The sequence below is a fragment of the Vicugna pacos genome, chromosome 11, assembly GCF_048564905.1.
Source record: "Vicugna pacos chromosome 11, VicPac4, whole genome shotgun sequence".
Classification (NCBI taxonomy): domain Eukaryota; kingdom Metazoa; phylum Chordata; class Mammalia; order Artiodactyla; family Camelidae; genus Vicugna; species Vicugna pacos.
Window position 1 is genome coordinate 29689338 of NC_132997.1, and position 14778 is coordinate 29704115.

General features: G+C 43.6%; 1 protein-coding gene and 2 non-coding genes across 3 annotated transcripts; all 3 read left to right on the forward strand.

Moving 5' to 3' along the window:
- Positions 1 to 354: 354 nt before the first annotated feature.
- On the forward strand, positions 355 to 14011 carry TOMM20 (translocase of outer mitochondrial membrane 20). Its single transcript, XM_031671937.2, has 5 exons — positions 355 to 717; positions 4758 to 4804; positions 7003 to 7084; positions 11735 to 11877; positions 13500 to 14011. The coding sequence occupies exons 1-5, from the start codon at positions 597 to 599 to the stop codon at positions 13542 to 13544; spliced, it is 438 nt and encodes a 145-aa protein (XP_031527797.1). The 5' UTR covers positions 355 to 596; the 3' UTR covers positions 13545 to 14011.
- On the forward strand, positions 1051 to 1185 carry LOC116277560 (small nucleolar RNA SNORA14). Its single transcript, XR_004187026.1, has one exon. It is a non-coding gene; the product is annotated as a small nucleolar RNA SNORA14 (small nucleolar RNA).
- On the forward strand, positions 12957 to 13030 carry TRNAL-UAG (transfer RNA leucine (anticodon UAG)). The gene has a single exon. It is a non-coding gene; the product is annotated as a tRNA-Leu (tRNA).
- Positions 14012 to 14778: the final 767 nt, after the last annotated feature.

Below are 14778 nucleotides of genomic sequence, written 5' to 3' on the forward strand. Positions count from 1 at the left end.
CCACTCCTGAGACTACACGGTAACATTCTTTTGGAATCGAATCACTAGATTTTGGTGCTTGTTGCACAGTGAACTGTGACTAAATCTGAAAAGCAAATTAAATTCAAACAAGACTCATAGGTTGCCTGGATTATATAAGAATAAGACAAAGCACTTGTCGTCAACGACCTTCCGGCTTTGACACGAGCAAGGAAGTCAGCGACACGTCTTTGGAGCATGCGCACGACGGCCGCGCACCGCCCTCGTGACGTCACGCCCCGCGGCTTCTAAGGAAGCGCGCACTCTCGCGCCAACTCCCGACACCAACGCGAACGGCGGCAGGAGGCGCCTCGGGGACGACGCCTAGGCCCCCGCGCAGGCGCAGAAGCGACGCGGGCGCCTCTGCTCAGGCACTGCCGCGGACGTCCCCGAGGGCCTCGGCAGCTGGAGCCGGAAGTGACGCGCGCTCCCTCTTTCCGCGTTCCTCGCGGCGGGCGACGGATTGAGCCGTGCAGTCGGCTCCGGGGGTTCGCGGCCAACCGCTCCTCCGCGGGCCCCGCCGCCGCCGCCGCCGCCGCCGCCGCCGCCGACGCCGCCCGCTTCCTGGTGAGGAGAAGATGGTGGGCCGGAACAGCGCCATCGCCGCCGGCGTGTGCGGGGCCCTCTTCATCGGCTACTGCATTTACTTCGACCGCAAGAGACGGAGTGACCCCAACTTCAAGAACAGGCTGCGAGAACGTGAGTGGCGCCGGCCGCGGGCCTGCTGCTCCCTCCGGCTCCGCCTTGCCCGCAGCACAGCGCCCAGGGAACGGCAGTGGCGCTGTCCGCGCTCGTGTGCCCCGCATGGTTCCCTCCATTTTGGAGGGAAGGTTTTTCCCATTTCGTTTTCCTCAAGCCGTTTCTGCAGAGTCGTGTGTTTTATAATGTAGGGTGGGGGTTGGGACTCTGTTTTTTTATCTTTCTAAACCTCTGTTCCTGATGGCGGAAGTCGCGTTTTGGGGCGTATTTCATGAATTTGTGCCGGAGACTAAAGTCGCATCCCCAACGCCGCATCGTTCTCAACCAGTAGGGTTGCATTCTTAAACCCTCTTGGTAGCGTCGCCCTAAACGCTTCCAGGATATGAGTGAATGCTACAGAAACTGCAGGGGAGTCCAAAGGGCTGCGCGTCTCATGTGGCTCAGTCTTATTTCATACCTGCGACATCTTTTAAGAGAGACTACCAAGAGGGAGAGCGTGTCACCGAAACCGTTGTGATCTTTGAATTTCGGGGGTACATACTCGTTTGCAACAAGAAGAGCAAATCTGTTGCCGTGAGAATAAGTTAACTTGTCTAAGTTGCCCTGTCAAAATAGTTACTGAAATTAAAATTGATAGGTAAGTTATCAAAGCCCCAAAAGTACAAAGAAGTGATTATTCCTATTTAAGTCACGGATTAATTACGTTATAATGTCATTTTCCGTGCTCTGTGTCACGTGGCTGGTGACCACCTTATTGCAAAGTGCTGATCTTGCATACCGTGCACGGTATATCTAGCCCTCTTCTGTCTCAGGGAGACAGGGACATAGGGTAACTTATTTATGGTTAGGTAGACTAATGGAAATAATGCTGTTTTGAGTTCAGACACGGGCCCAGGTTAGTTAGATGAGCAGCATAATCTTGGGCTTTCTGAATCTTAATTTTCTCAGGTTGCAAAACTACGTAATGCCTCTAAGTTGGTTTTGTAAAAAATTAAGATGTTTGAGGTACCCACCACCATTCCTGACAGAGGGAAGGCCCTATGAATGCTGGCTGTAAGTATACATACTGGAATTTAGATCAGTTTCCTGTAGTTTTCAGAAACAGTTGGGGTGGTGGCATGGGTGCAGAGCTCTAGAAAGAACGGATTAAGCCTTTCTTCCTTTGGAGAAATTGCAGTCCTGTTGTTCAGAACCTTGAGAAAACTAATTTTTGGTTGAAGAAATCATAAAAGCTATCATTTTGGACAAATGGAGAAATCTCTTCTCTTTAGAATTTCTTTTCCATCTACAATCTATACTCCCCCCCCCCCCCGCCCCGACTTACTAAATTGTCAGGCTTTAGTTAGTAGCTGAATAACCTTGGGCAGCTGACTTTAAGCTGTGATTTCACTCTTTTGTAAAAGGGTATCATAAATGTAGAGTTTAATACAGTACCTGGCACATGGTAAATGATGAATGCTAAAGATTGAGTTTAATTATTATTTGATGTTTTCATTAGCAGGTAAAACTTAGGGTGATTTTGCAATCTGTTTAAAGGTAATTGTATAATTGGCTGATTTAAAAAACTTGAAGGTGTTTTGTATTCGTGGAATGGAATTGATTGTGGTTTAGTTACTTTTGAGTTTTTCTAGCCTAATTTCCAGTAGAGTATTTACATCTGTGATAAAAGGGCATAGCTTTTCAAATTGGTGTTCCTGATTTTTTTTTTTTTAAGGAAAAGAAGTTTAAATTTAAAATAGGTTTGAGGTTAGATCTTGGATTCCAATTTATTCAGATTTTTTTGTTTTCCATAGTAAGATCAGATTAGCAGGATTCCTACAGAATAATTTTGATCAATTAAATAATCACTAATAAGTGAAAGTTAACCTTTAAATGACAGTGCCAGCTATAGATGTTTTTCATTATACAGCACTGAGTAAAATGATTCATCATTTTTAAATATGTTCAGTAATCTCCTTATTTAAGTGAATGCTTTAAGAATAATTGAAATTTGAAACTTTGTGTAAATTCGTGTTTTGTATTTTTAAAAACAGAGTCTGTTTTAACCTGTTAGGTTTACACCGTAGCACTTGAGACTGATTTCTAGCAAATATTGGGCCGGTTTGCTGATTGAATCAAATGTAACTTGGTTTTTAAGGCTGTTATGCGTTTATCACAGAGATACTGTATGATACTGTCTCTGAAAATAAGTTAATATAACAAGTTAATTGTCTTATGAAAGTAAAGCCAGAATTTTAATCTTACTGGTAAATTTAAAGCAACTAAGGGATCTTAAAATTTGGTAACTGCATGAAACATATCCAACAGCAATCACATGTTCTCTATTTTAAAAAAAACGGAGGTTGGAAACTAAGTTTTCTCTGCTGGGGTTCATGATCACTTTTGTCATTTTCCATAAATTCTGGCTTAGCAAATTGTATCTGTTTATTCCACAAACTTGCTGTGTTCATTTTCTATTGATGGGAGTGTCTTCTCTGCGGTCGAGAGTAATGTTTGAGTTCACATGCTCTGAAATACGGCCATCTGGGTTTGCGTCCACTCCACCACTTACTATTTGTGACCCTGGAAGTTTTTCTCTCCTGTAGATGAGAATGATAATAGTTCTAGGGTTTATTGTGAGGATAAAATGAGCTAATTAATTTTCTGTTGAAACTGCTAAGACTATTTTAAGCCTTAGAAGTGTAGCACTTTATGTGATCTGGGGGTTAGATCTGGTAAGAGACACTGGTCTAGTTAAACTCAGTCTGTAAAGGTAGGTAAAAAGCTCCCTGACCTTAGTAAATTAAACCCATGTCAGCAGTAAGGCTTCCAGGTCACTGCCTCTTTAGTCATGGATTGAGATTTGGATTTGTAGAACGCTTTAAGGTTTTCAGAGGACGTTTGCTTGTTTTATGGCTTTTGTTTCTCACAGTGATAAAGTTAAGCTTGCCTTAACTTTTTACTTGTGGAAGATCACCCAGGTAGTAATAGAGCCTTACCTTTCTGAGCGATGCCACGTGGTTATTCTCCAAGTCATTTTTAGTGACTGTTGAAATTAACTTCTTTAGGCATTTAGCAGAGCACAGCCCCTTAGCTCTGAGGAGTTGGTATGGAACTGTCTCAATACCAAATGCTTATATGTCACACTTTTAACCAGGCATTGTTTAAAAAAAAATACATACTTTAACTCCTCACATCACCTCTGTGAAGCAGGTATTGCTCCTAGACCAGTTTTGTGTACAGAGAGAGAAAGGCCAGGTTACCTGTAACTTGCCCAAGGTCACAGGGTGGGGATTCCGTGGGAGAGCTGGGGTGTAAACGGAGCCCAGGTCCCTGGTGCCAGCACCCTTCACGTGGGGCATGCCATACCGTTCAGTAGCCGCCTACAGCACTGCCAGCGTCCTGTTGTTGGTGTGGTTGTAAACAACGTCGCTTCTCCTAAGATTTGTAGTATTTCATATCAAGAACAAAACAACTTAGAGACTGGGCAGAGGTTTTTTTGTTTTTGACTAGCCGGCAGTAGTTGAATTAAGAATTAAGCAGTACGTTTCTGAGCACTCCCCTTGTTCCCCCCACCTCTTATTTTTGCCAAATGCATTAATACTTTAAGAAAATTTTTCAAAGGCTGGTTTTTGTTTGTTTGTTTAAGAATGCCAGGTGGTTTTCAAGATTCAGGAAAGGTGGAATCGTTCGTGTTTCAGTCATAAACTCTGTAGCAGCAGTGGCTTGACCCTTGCTCATGTTTCATGTCCTGTGTGGTTTGGGCTGGGGGCCTAGGGCCTGCTCCGCTTGTGGGAATTACTCAAGAGATTGTGCATTGACCTGGCTCCGTCCTGTGAACTACTGATCCTGGTGCCCCAGAGGGAGGGAAGAGGCTCCTGCCCGTAGCTCATTGGCCAGAACTGTTCTTATGACCCTGACAGATCACAGGGAGACAGAAGAGAACTTGGGTCAGGAATGTTTTGTTAATAGGATGAATGAATGAGTGACTGCCGCAGCAGTTAGACTTCTTTGATTCCCATTTTAATAATGATAAAATGAAAATATTCCATTTCTTGCAGGAAGAAAGAAACAGAAGCTTGCCAAAGAGAGAGCTGGACTTTCCAAGGTAATACTCGGTCTGGCAGTTTGTTTGTTTGATGTACTGTGTACTTGATAGAAACAGTTATCTTAAAATCCACTTCAAGTAGGTATTTTGAGAAAGCTAATCAATACCAGACATTGATTGTCCATTTTATAGTATAATTTGTTGTTTTTAGGAATAGTTATTAACTCTGTTCAACTACAGATTATCCAGTCCCTCCTCATTTTTTTTGTTGGTCATTAACAGCAGACGGCTTAGTGTGCAAACGATATTTAAGTGGCAGTAGGATGGTGGCCCCAGAAAACATTTACTCCAAAAGGTTCAAATTTTCTCACTGAATTGCTTTAAAATAATGAAATAAAACATTTTTAATTTAATTTTTCTTTCTCCAAACTTTCTTGAAAAGAACCACATGGTTTTTGTCTCAAAGGTTATGTAAGATTATTCACACCTGCTGATCCAGACCACCACCACCTGGCAGATTTTTCATCTTGTAATGTGCAAATGGGGACATAAATTTTATTATTTTTTTCTTTTTGTAGATGTGTGTTCATGATCATTTTTAATTACTACATAGATTTATCTGCTTGTTAAAATATGTTGTGTGACCTGTGTAAGTAAATGAAGTGTTAATCATCGTGCGTATTGGTTGTCTTTTGTTTTGAAATTAGATTCATTGTCTGGATTCCCAGGACTTGGACCTACTGGATCAGTAGTGGTTCTCCCCAACCCCCCTTCTCTTATTTTTTGTTTGGTTTTGTTTTGGGGGAGGGTGATCAGTGGAGGTATTGGGGATTGAACCTAGGACCTTGTGCTTGCAAAGCACCTGCTGTGCCACTGAGCTATCCCCCCCCTCAAAATAGTGGTTCTTTTTAAAGCAAGTTGAAGCAATGAAAAATTAAATACATGAAGTTATAGTTGAGTAATCAACACAGACAACTGACTGGACATGATAATAGGTGGGCCTGAGAGGCCACCACTTTGTTTTCCAGCGTCCCTTTCTGAAATATGTGCTATGTTCACTATGTTTTCAACAGCCTTTTCTCTCTAAGGGCTTGGGAGAATGGGTATGTTACAGGCACATCTCAAGAGAGCGCAGGCTTGGTTCTGGACTGATGCAGTAGAGACTTTCTCAGTAAAGCAAGTCACATGAGTTTTATGGTTTCCCAGTGCATTATAAAAGTTAAGGTTACACTGTACCATATTTTACTAAGTGTGCATAGCATCATGTCTAAAAAAGGTACATATCTTAATTTTTTTTTTTAATGTTATTGGGAAAATGGCACCAGTGAGACTCAACACGGGGAGCAGCACCGTGTCTGAGACGTGTAATAAAGTGAAGCACAGTAAGGCGGGCGCGCCTGCGCAGCCGTAGCCCCAGTGTGCGTTTTTAGATTCAGGTATCATAGCATTCTCGCCGTATGCTGGGATAGCCGATGAAAGATGCTTCCACTTTTAGAAATTTGAATTTTTTCACCTCTGTTGCTGATAAGAGTGTGTATAATAGTAGTTAAGAACCAAAAACTTCCATTAATAGAAGTCTAGGCTTTTAAATAAAAGGGACTTTAATACTAGGTTTATATTTTTACAAAGATAATGCATGCAGCTGGTGGCCTTATGTTGTGATAATCATTCAATCCGGTAATATGTAACAAGCTGCAGAACAAAACACAGAGATGCAAACTAACTTAAATAAAGCTGCTTGTTTGTAATAGCAAAAAAAGTTAGAAGCAGCTCAAATGCCCAGCAAATAGGTCACGCTTCTACAGTCATACATGCCTCTGTGGTATATTTATTGCCATTTGCAAATAGCTAATCCTTGAGGTGCATGTCAAATCTGTACAAAATAATGTTGGATGAGAAGAGCCAATTTGATTAGTGATATAAAAATCTACAATGGTGGCGATCAGAAGTTAAATTGTAAGGTGCATGTTTTATGGCAGAAATACTTAACGCTTTTTACTTTAGGTTTGATTCACAGCTTTCTAAGGACTGTTCAAATGTCAATTTGATCAAAGAGTGTTTTTTTTCTTGTATTTCTTTGACTGTGGATACTAACCTAAACTTCACAAGTGTTGTTGAAGAGAATATTTTTGTCTTTTTTTTTAGAATGAACATTATTAAGTTTTCTGTTTAATTTTTAGTGGCATGATTTTTTGTGTGTTGGTTGTATCCCTGGCATAATTTTGGTATCAGTTACTAAATAGCCTATTTCCAAACAGTTACCTGACCTTAAAGATGCGGAAGCTGTTCAGAAATTCTTCCTCGAAGAAATACAGCTTGGTGAAGAGTTACTGGCTCAAGGTAATAATCATTAAAAGACGAAGATTCACACTAAGACAGATTTATGGTGATGGGGTTTTTTTGTGTAGTATGGCTGTTTTTAAAGGATATCCTAGCGGGTAGATGCAGCTCAGTGGTAGAGTGCATGCCTGCCATGCATGAGGTCCTGGGCTCCATCCCTGGTACCTCCACCAAAGAAATAAGCAGACAAACCTAATTATAACCCCCCAAAAATAAGATTAAAAATTTTTTAAAGTATTCTACATATTTCAAGACAAGTTTTTAGGCAGTTAATGAGATTAATAAGTAATCTTAACAAATTAGGTTATTCTTCAGTGGCGCAGATACAGTTGCCTGTAACATGCAGCTAGTGACTGAAGGGGCATCTGGGAGTGCACGTTCCTCAGCGCCTTCGCCTGATCTGCAGGTCTTTTTCCAGGGACTTACAGGAACGAATGTGAGTGCCAGGGGAGGTTAACTGACCTGATCAGGGTCACGCAGTGAGTTCCTGGCACCTGATTGCCGGACCAGTCAGGGGTCTGAATCTGATCCAGCTGAGGCTCTGCTGTGTGCATTCCAGCAGCAGGACTGAGAACAGCACTGTCGTGAATTAAAAGGACCAAGCTGACAGATTTGAGGGCTGTAATTTGTCCCGTAACTACTAGAGTTTTAATGTATTTATAAACATTACTGTCAATTCGCTTTTATCTCAAAAGTAGCTTTGAAGTAGTTGTCATTAATAGAAATAGTGTCACGTGTCAACTTGTTTTTTGTTGTTATTCTTTTGTGTGTGTGTGACTGAAACAACTTGTTTTTCTTGGTCTCACTTCCACATCATAATAGATTTAGACAGCATTGAACTGCATGATGCAGGTCATTTGTGGGGTTTGGGGGTTTTTTTTCCCTTTAATGGGAAGAGATTGAAAGTTTAAGACGGTGGTGACATCATTACTTTTTATCACGTGACCCCTTTTACAGAAAGTAATTTCAGGGAGTTGGGGTGGGGAACTAATTATCTTTGATTTGAATGGTATAGTAATCTAATAAAAATGAAAATGCCTTACTAAAAAATAATTGGCTTTTTTCCACAACATTATGAGAAAAACGTGAAGTTCCATCAGTAGTAAAGCACTTAAGCCCTCCTGAGCGTTTTCGAGAGGCTGTGGCTCTGTTTCTTGGCTATCTGAAGGGAAATGTGCATGTAGCATGCGTGTGTCTGAGGGTGTAGATGGCAATGTTTCAGTTCATGCAAATTCTCAAAATCGGTTGTTTATGTTTATAAAGGTGTCTGTTTGATGCTATCAGATTTTTCTCCAAGCCCCTAAAACACAAACATCATTGAAAGTGGGTTTACTTTTAATGTAAGGTATCAGAATACATGCACTCCTAACTGCATGTGTTCGGGTCGTCTTGGAGCCCTGCGCACTGTGGCCACCTGTCTGTTTGACTTGGGCTGTCAGATCCAGATTGACAGGGACAGCTACTCATGGGAGCAGGGTGGGTGGGGGTCGAGGAAGGACGGGGAAGAGCTACTTTTCCCCCAAGCTCAGCCCAGCACACCCAGGGTTACTTAACTCAGCTGCCACGCTGCCTTCTGATGGGATCTACCAGCCGACCCCAAGGTAGAAGACGCAGGTGGTCAGAATTAGGGAAAAGGTCAACATCAGAGTAAGCCAGGAGAGCAGAAGCCGGTGAGGTGGCGAGCTTCATCCAGGGTCTTCCATAAACGAGCTCTGTTAAGTGGGCAAGATCCCCTCAGAATATGTGAGCAGGCTCGAGGCTGCAAGAGGAAAGGGTTCACCGGCAGTGAGTTGCTGTGGCAGTTCATTAACTGTTAGCGTGCTTAGAAATGCTCGGAGGTGTCTCAGAGAGCCCCTGTGATCTGCACGTCCACTGGTCCCGGCCCTGCTTCCATGTAATAACCGGAATTAATAGCCTCAGGCAGCCGTGTGATCTCTGCTGCCTATAAATTCAGTGGCAGGAGGATTCATCGGCTGTGTGGCATCTTAATTTCCAAGTCAGCCGTTGTGTCCCCTGGTGGAGGTCCAGTCCCACGTGGAAGTCCTAAGTCTTTTCTATTCCTTTCGTAGGTAGGGGGAGTAATTAGGTTTGTTTATTTTTAGAGGAGGTACTGGGGATTGAACCCAGGTCCTTGTGCCTGCTGAACATGTGCTCTGCCACCTGAGCTATACCCTCCCCCTATATTCCATTTTTAATGCTTCTTTGTAGAGTTAGGCCTTCTTCAGCTTGTGTTAGGCCTTCTTCAGCTTGTGTCTCAGTCTTCTAATTTTCTCAAGTGAAATTGTTATTTAGCAGGCAGTTCTCTTCATTTACCAGTCTTCAGTCCCTTATTTGGTCACATTCTTACTCAAGGATTAGAAAACTTTGTGTTTACTGGTTTATTATAAAGGGTCCGACTCAGGAGCAGCAGATGGAAGAGATGCATAGGGCTGGAGGTGAGGAACTTCGATGCCCTGTCTGGATGTACCTCGATGTGCTCACCAACCCAGAAGCTCAAGAAACAATTTCTTGACAGAATTTGTTCAGTTCCACCTAGAGAGTTACAGATGGCACAGTCCCTACATTATAATTGCTCACAAACTGAGATTAAAAATAAATGAGTAGGAGAACCAATCAAGATGTCTGTAAGTGCAGAATGTGAGCTAGGTACCAGTGGTGGAAACACTTCGAGGTCTCCTTCAGGTTGCACGTGTGAGTCCCCCGAGGGGAGGGGGAGCACCCTGCCCGACAGTGCAGCCGCATCCGAGGGTCCCAGAGGGCAACGCCAGTCTTGTGACAGTTGGTTTGATCTTCCTGCGCTGTGTAATAGATGGATCATATGATGCTTTCGACGCTGTTGGTATTAACAAAAGGTACCACGTGCGACCTGGCTAGCCAGTTGGCAGAAGTTGTAGCAACGTTACTTTACACGGGAAGGAAGCTCACTGTGACAGGTTGACTGATGAAGGTTGTGTCGATGTATAAATGTCTCCTGGATGTACAGGATTGTTGCTGGATCCGCAGGAGAGGTGGCTGCCCGTGTTGATTAGGTTCAGAGGAGATTTGTCCATACGCAGGAACTGCTGCCAGCCCAGCCCACTTCCCTGGGTGGGGTCCCTTACCATGGGCACTATTATGACGTAACTTCAACCCCAAGAAAGTAATTGTCCAGGCCAGGCACGATGGTGGCTGTCCTCATGGGAGGGAAGGACAAAGTCCTGAGAGTTCACAGAGGACAGGAGGGTCGGAGGGTGCTGTGTGTGCATCCAGTTCATCACTCATTCGTTCATTCCAGAAACAGTCTCTGGGGGAAGGGTGGGTATCAGTGCACACTGACCGCTCTGTCTGCTGTACACAGTTTTTCAGGTTCTCACAGCGTCATCTGACATGAAATAACAGAGACAACGGAAGATTATGGACTTGATTATCAGACATACTGGAGTTGACATCCCAGTGCCACCGCCTTTTTAGCTGTGGGTCTTGGGAAAAATGCGGTGAACTTCTCTTGGCCTGCTTCCTTATCTGTCACATGGGGTTTATAATCAAAGAATTGTCCCCAGGATTGAAAGAGAGTGTTTGTAAACCAGTCCACATCAGGCCTGGCACAGAGGAGGCGCTCAGTAAAACTGCTGGCTCTCAGGGGCAGGTCGGATGGTGGCTGAACTCATGGAAACCTTTACCCATAGGCAGCTGGCACCTGACACCTCACTGTATTCACACTTTTACCCGAGAGGTGTCCCAGCCTATTCACAGCAGCCAGTCGGTAGAGCAAGAAACACCCCTTACAGACTGGCTAGAGCAGCAGGGGCGACCGTCACAAGTACTTCTGCGTGTCATCAGCTGGCACATGTCCTCGCCAGAGCACGCAGGGTCTGGTGGTGGAGACGTTCTTACAGACACAGTGCCTTGAGCTTGTTTCCATAGTAAGATACGCAGCTGAGCCAGTGCACGGGGGAAAAAAGGGAATTCAGAGGGATGGTCTGAAGGCGTCTAGAGTCATGAGTTGCTTTAGCAAAGGCTCAGAACACGACAGTTTTCTCTCGTCTCAACTTGCTTCGTGGTAGGCCATCTCACAAAGAGAAGTTGAATGGGGAGAAAGTTTAGTAATTTCTCTAATCTTCCACTTCTTCAGACGTAAAATGAGGATACTGCTAGTACCGAAGTAAAGATTGTTGCTAGAATGATGTGAGCCTGTTCTTCTACGCCACCAAAGCAGTGGACGATGCAGTGACGGTGGTGGCCATGTGTCGTTACGCAGCGTCACTGTAGACACTCGCACTTGCGCGTGGTGACGTACGTGTAGTGTAAGGGGTTACAGCAATGTCGGGCCCGTCCTCCTCAGCCTCCCAGTTCTCATAGAAAGTGCTGTTTCATTCTTAGCAGTTTCTTGTGCAATCTTTCAGAAATACTCTGTTAACAGTAGTAAAGGACATTTCTGCACCTTCATTTCCCCCTTTTGTATGTGTAGTGGAGACACTTTCACATCGGTACATATAATCTGACTGGTTCTTGTTACTGGTTTTGTTAATCGTTATGTGACGGTACCAAGCTGTTACTTGCACGATGGTTCTGGTCCGTTCACTTGAAGATAAAGTGAAGACTCTGGGGTTGATTTTGGACAAAGGCAAAAGGCTTTTCCAGTTACGAGTTATTTTTATGTGCGTCTTCCAGGCGAGTACGAGAAGGGCGTGGACCACCTGACGAACGCGATCGCCGTGTGCGGCCAGCCGCAGCAGTTACTGCAGGTGCTCCAGCAGACGCTTCCCCCGCCGGTGTTCCAGATGCTGCTGACTAAGCTGCCCACGATCAGTCAGGTAAAGGTTTGAGATGTTACGGAGTAAGTGAGGAGAATTTAAGAGTTAAATGTTTAGGGACATGACATTTTAAAATGAACGTAGCAAACATGGCGATACCATGAAAATCTCTGTATAGACCAGTTTTTTCATAGTGTTTTGAACACTGCCCGTATGGTTCAGAATCGTATCCTCAGACCCAGATGCCTGGCGCTTGCCCTGAATTTTTGAAAAGGCAAGATTTCTGAATGAAAATAGGATTGGGGCGGTCAGTGCTGGACGTTTCCTTCCCTAATAGAGAAGCATCCTGGTGAGGGCCTGAGATGTGGTAGCTGTGCCCCGGAGGTCGACCAGGAACCGGGTCTCGGTGTTAAATCTCAGGCCTTAGTATTCAGATCCCAAAACTCAGGCCACTCCGTGAAAGCGACTTTCTAAACTTAGCTCTCTGCCTGCTCTTTCCTGAGACCATGCCTTCAGTTTAGTGGCCTGGCAGAGGACAGGGACAGGAGCCAAGCCCGCGTGGCCTGGCAGTCAGGTAGTACAGGGCTGTGGGTTCCTTCTGACCTCACTTGTCTAAGGGCCCCGGTATGCCTGCTTCTGTCAAGGTGGACTCTGAGTTTGGAGTTACTGACTACATCCCCTTTGATATAATAGATTAACCGTAACTTGAGTTAATTAAAATGCATTTCATTTCTTTTTAATTTTTCTCAAGGAGCCCAAGTTAATGTACTTTTTGGAATACTATGCCTATTAAAGGGATGAATTTCCACAGTTGGTGTGATTAAAAATTAGTAAAACGACCGATTAATTCTTTAACGTGATCTTTATTCAAATAGATTGGAAAGGGACAAAAGGAAAATAAAAAGTCCCACAGATTTAAGGGAAAGAGCTCAAAAACCAAGGGTTTGGTTTTAATCCTTTTTATTTTAGACTGCGGTGGGCCCGTCTATTAACAGCATCCCCCCTTTACTGTTGTCTGCTTTTCGAAGGGCAGCATGGCAGTGCTTTTGGAACACTGACCTGAGGACGATGTCTCTTGCAATACGATGAGTTCAGGATGAAGCTTGAGTTCTCTCCATAAGAATGGCCTCTTTTTGGGGGGAGGGTATAGCTCAGTGGCAGAGCGTGTGCTTTAGCCTGCACAAGGCCCTGGGTTCAATCCCCAGTGCCTCCATTAAATAAATAAATAAATTTCCCTCCTCAAAAAAAAAAAAATAGCCTCTGTTACTTAGATCACTTTTCCATGTTATCTGGAAATGTGTTCAAAACAGTAATTTTGGAGTACTGTATCTTTTCTTTGTATACTGACTATGAACATTTCCAGGCCAAAAGGGAAATATTCGGAGAATAGAATGATCACTGAAGCACTAATCAGTATTCCTGGTTCATGTGGGAGTGACAAGTCTTAAATTCTGTCTGGTGTCAGTTATGTAACTGACAAATACCTGGCGTGACAGAATGCTGTGCCTCCTTTGTTAACTTGAACTTTGAGGTGGGGCTGACGGTGTGTGAGAGTTGCATGCTGACATCTCAGTGTGGGTAAGCTCCGGGAAGACTTGACACAAGAGCCTTTTATGTTGAACTTAGAATCCTGACTAAATGCCAACGGTAATTTTAAAAATTAAAATTTTTTTTTCTTTCAGAGAATTGTAAGTGCTCAGAGCTTGACTGAAGATGATGTGGAATGAGAAGCAAATGTCAGTGTAATAAGCTCAATTAAAAATATTTTTTAAATCCTAACTGGGAAGATGCGCAGCTCTGGGGGGAGAGGGCAGGTGTGCTTGCGTGGACCGTCCTGCACTGAATCTACCACAGTTCGTCTTCACTCTGTGTAGATCCATTGGTCTGTTTTATTTATTTTTCCCAGTGAAAAGTGTATTTTGATAGAAAGCTTTTCATTTTATAAATACACTATGAGTTACTGAAATATGGACACTGTTTACTCCTAAGACATGCAGTTAGAATGCACATATAACATCATGTAACTGACATCAGAAACACCCAGTGCTCAGCTTTGAAAGATTGGCCAAAAAAAGTGTAGAAGAAAACTGAAGAATGCAATTTTTTAAAAAAGCTCTTACATTTTGCTATAGAAAATTGGATGGAAATTTGATTGTATATCTCAAAACTGAGCATTAAAATCTTGGAGAGAGTCTTCCTTTCCGGTTAATCTCTTAGATCCGTGTGATGTGCTGCGCTAACACCTTCCGCCCGCCGTGCATATTCGTCTTGTGATGTTTCTTTCAAACCGGTGGGCTTCCTGTGTTCTGGATAGTTCTCTCCTTGTATTTTAGGAATAAGTAGTTGCAGGTGGCACCAGGATCTAGATCTCTGCACACCCTGGTCCAGCCGAGTGAGCTTCTCCAGTTAACGTCTGCCCGCTCGCCTCTTTCATAACACTAGGGGCCTGGTTGCCAGTTCAGAGGCGCCCCTTCCAGCTGCTGGTTTCTTTGGTTCTGTCCAGTACCTTCACATCCCCCTTTTCTGAGGGATGTGTCTGGGCAACCAGCCCTTGCTTTTTTTTTTTTAATACTCTGAATTTTGCATGCTTGCCTGACTTAGTATTTCTGAATTGATTTTTTTTAAGTTATAACTTGTGTTGATTTTTTACTGAAATCATGGTTCTGTCACTACTTCTGTAAACTAATCTGAAACTTAACCTTCAAGGTAACTGGGATGATACGCTTGTAACAGTGTGTGTTCCCCTTTGCTTCTGCCTTCAGTGTCCTTCCTTAGTCCCCTTCCAGCCTGGTTCATTGATCTTGTTAGGATGAGAACGAGGTGTCACCTTGTGGCTGAAGACTTGCAGAGAATGAAGGTAACGAGAGCTTTTATCCTCAAGATAGAGACGTATTACCTGCAGCCACAGCCAACATCAGAGCTGAGAATAAAGACCTGGGTCCTTGGTGGCGTCTGTTGAAC

Bases quoted from the DNA above. Each gene is read 5' to 3' on its own strand.
- TOMM20 (XM_031671937.2), top strand. From the start codon at position 597: ATGGTGGGCCGGAACAGCGCCATCGCCGCCGGCGTGTGCGGGGCCCTC. The intron at 718-4,757 runs GTGAGTGGCGCC...CATTTCTTGCAG, and splicing joins CAAGAACAGGCTGCGAGAAC to GAAGAAAGAAACAGAAGCTT. The intron at 4,805-7,002 runs GTAATACTCGGT...ATTTCCAAACAG, and splicing joins AGAGAGCTGGACTTTCCAAG to TTACCTGACCTTAAAGATGC.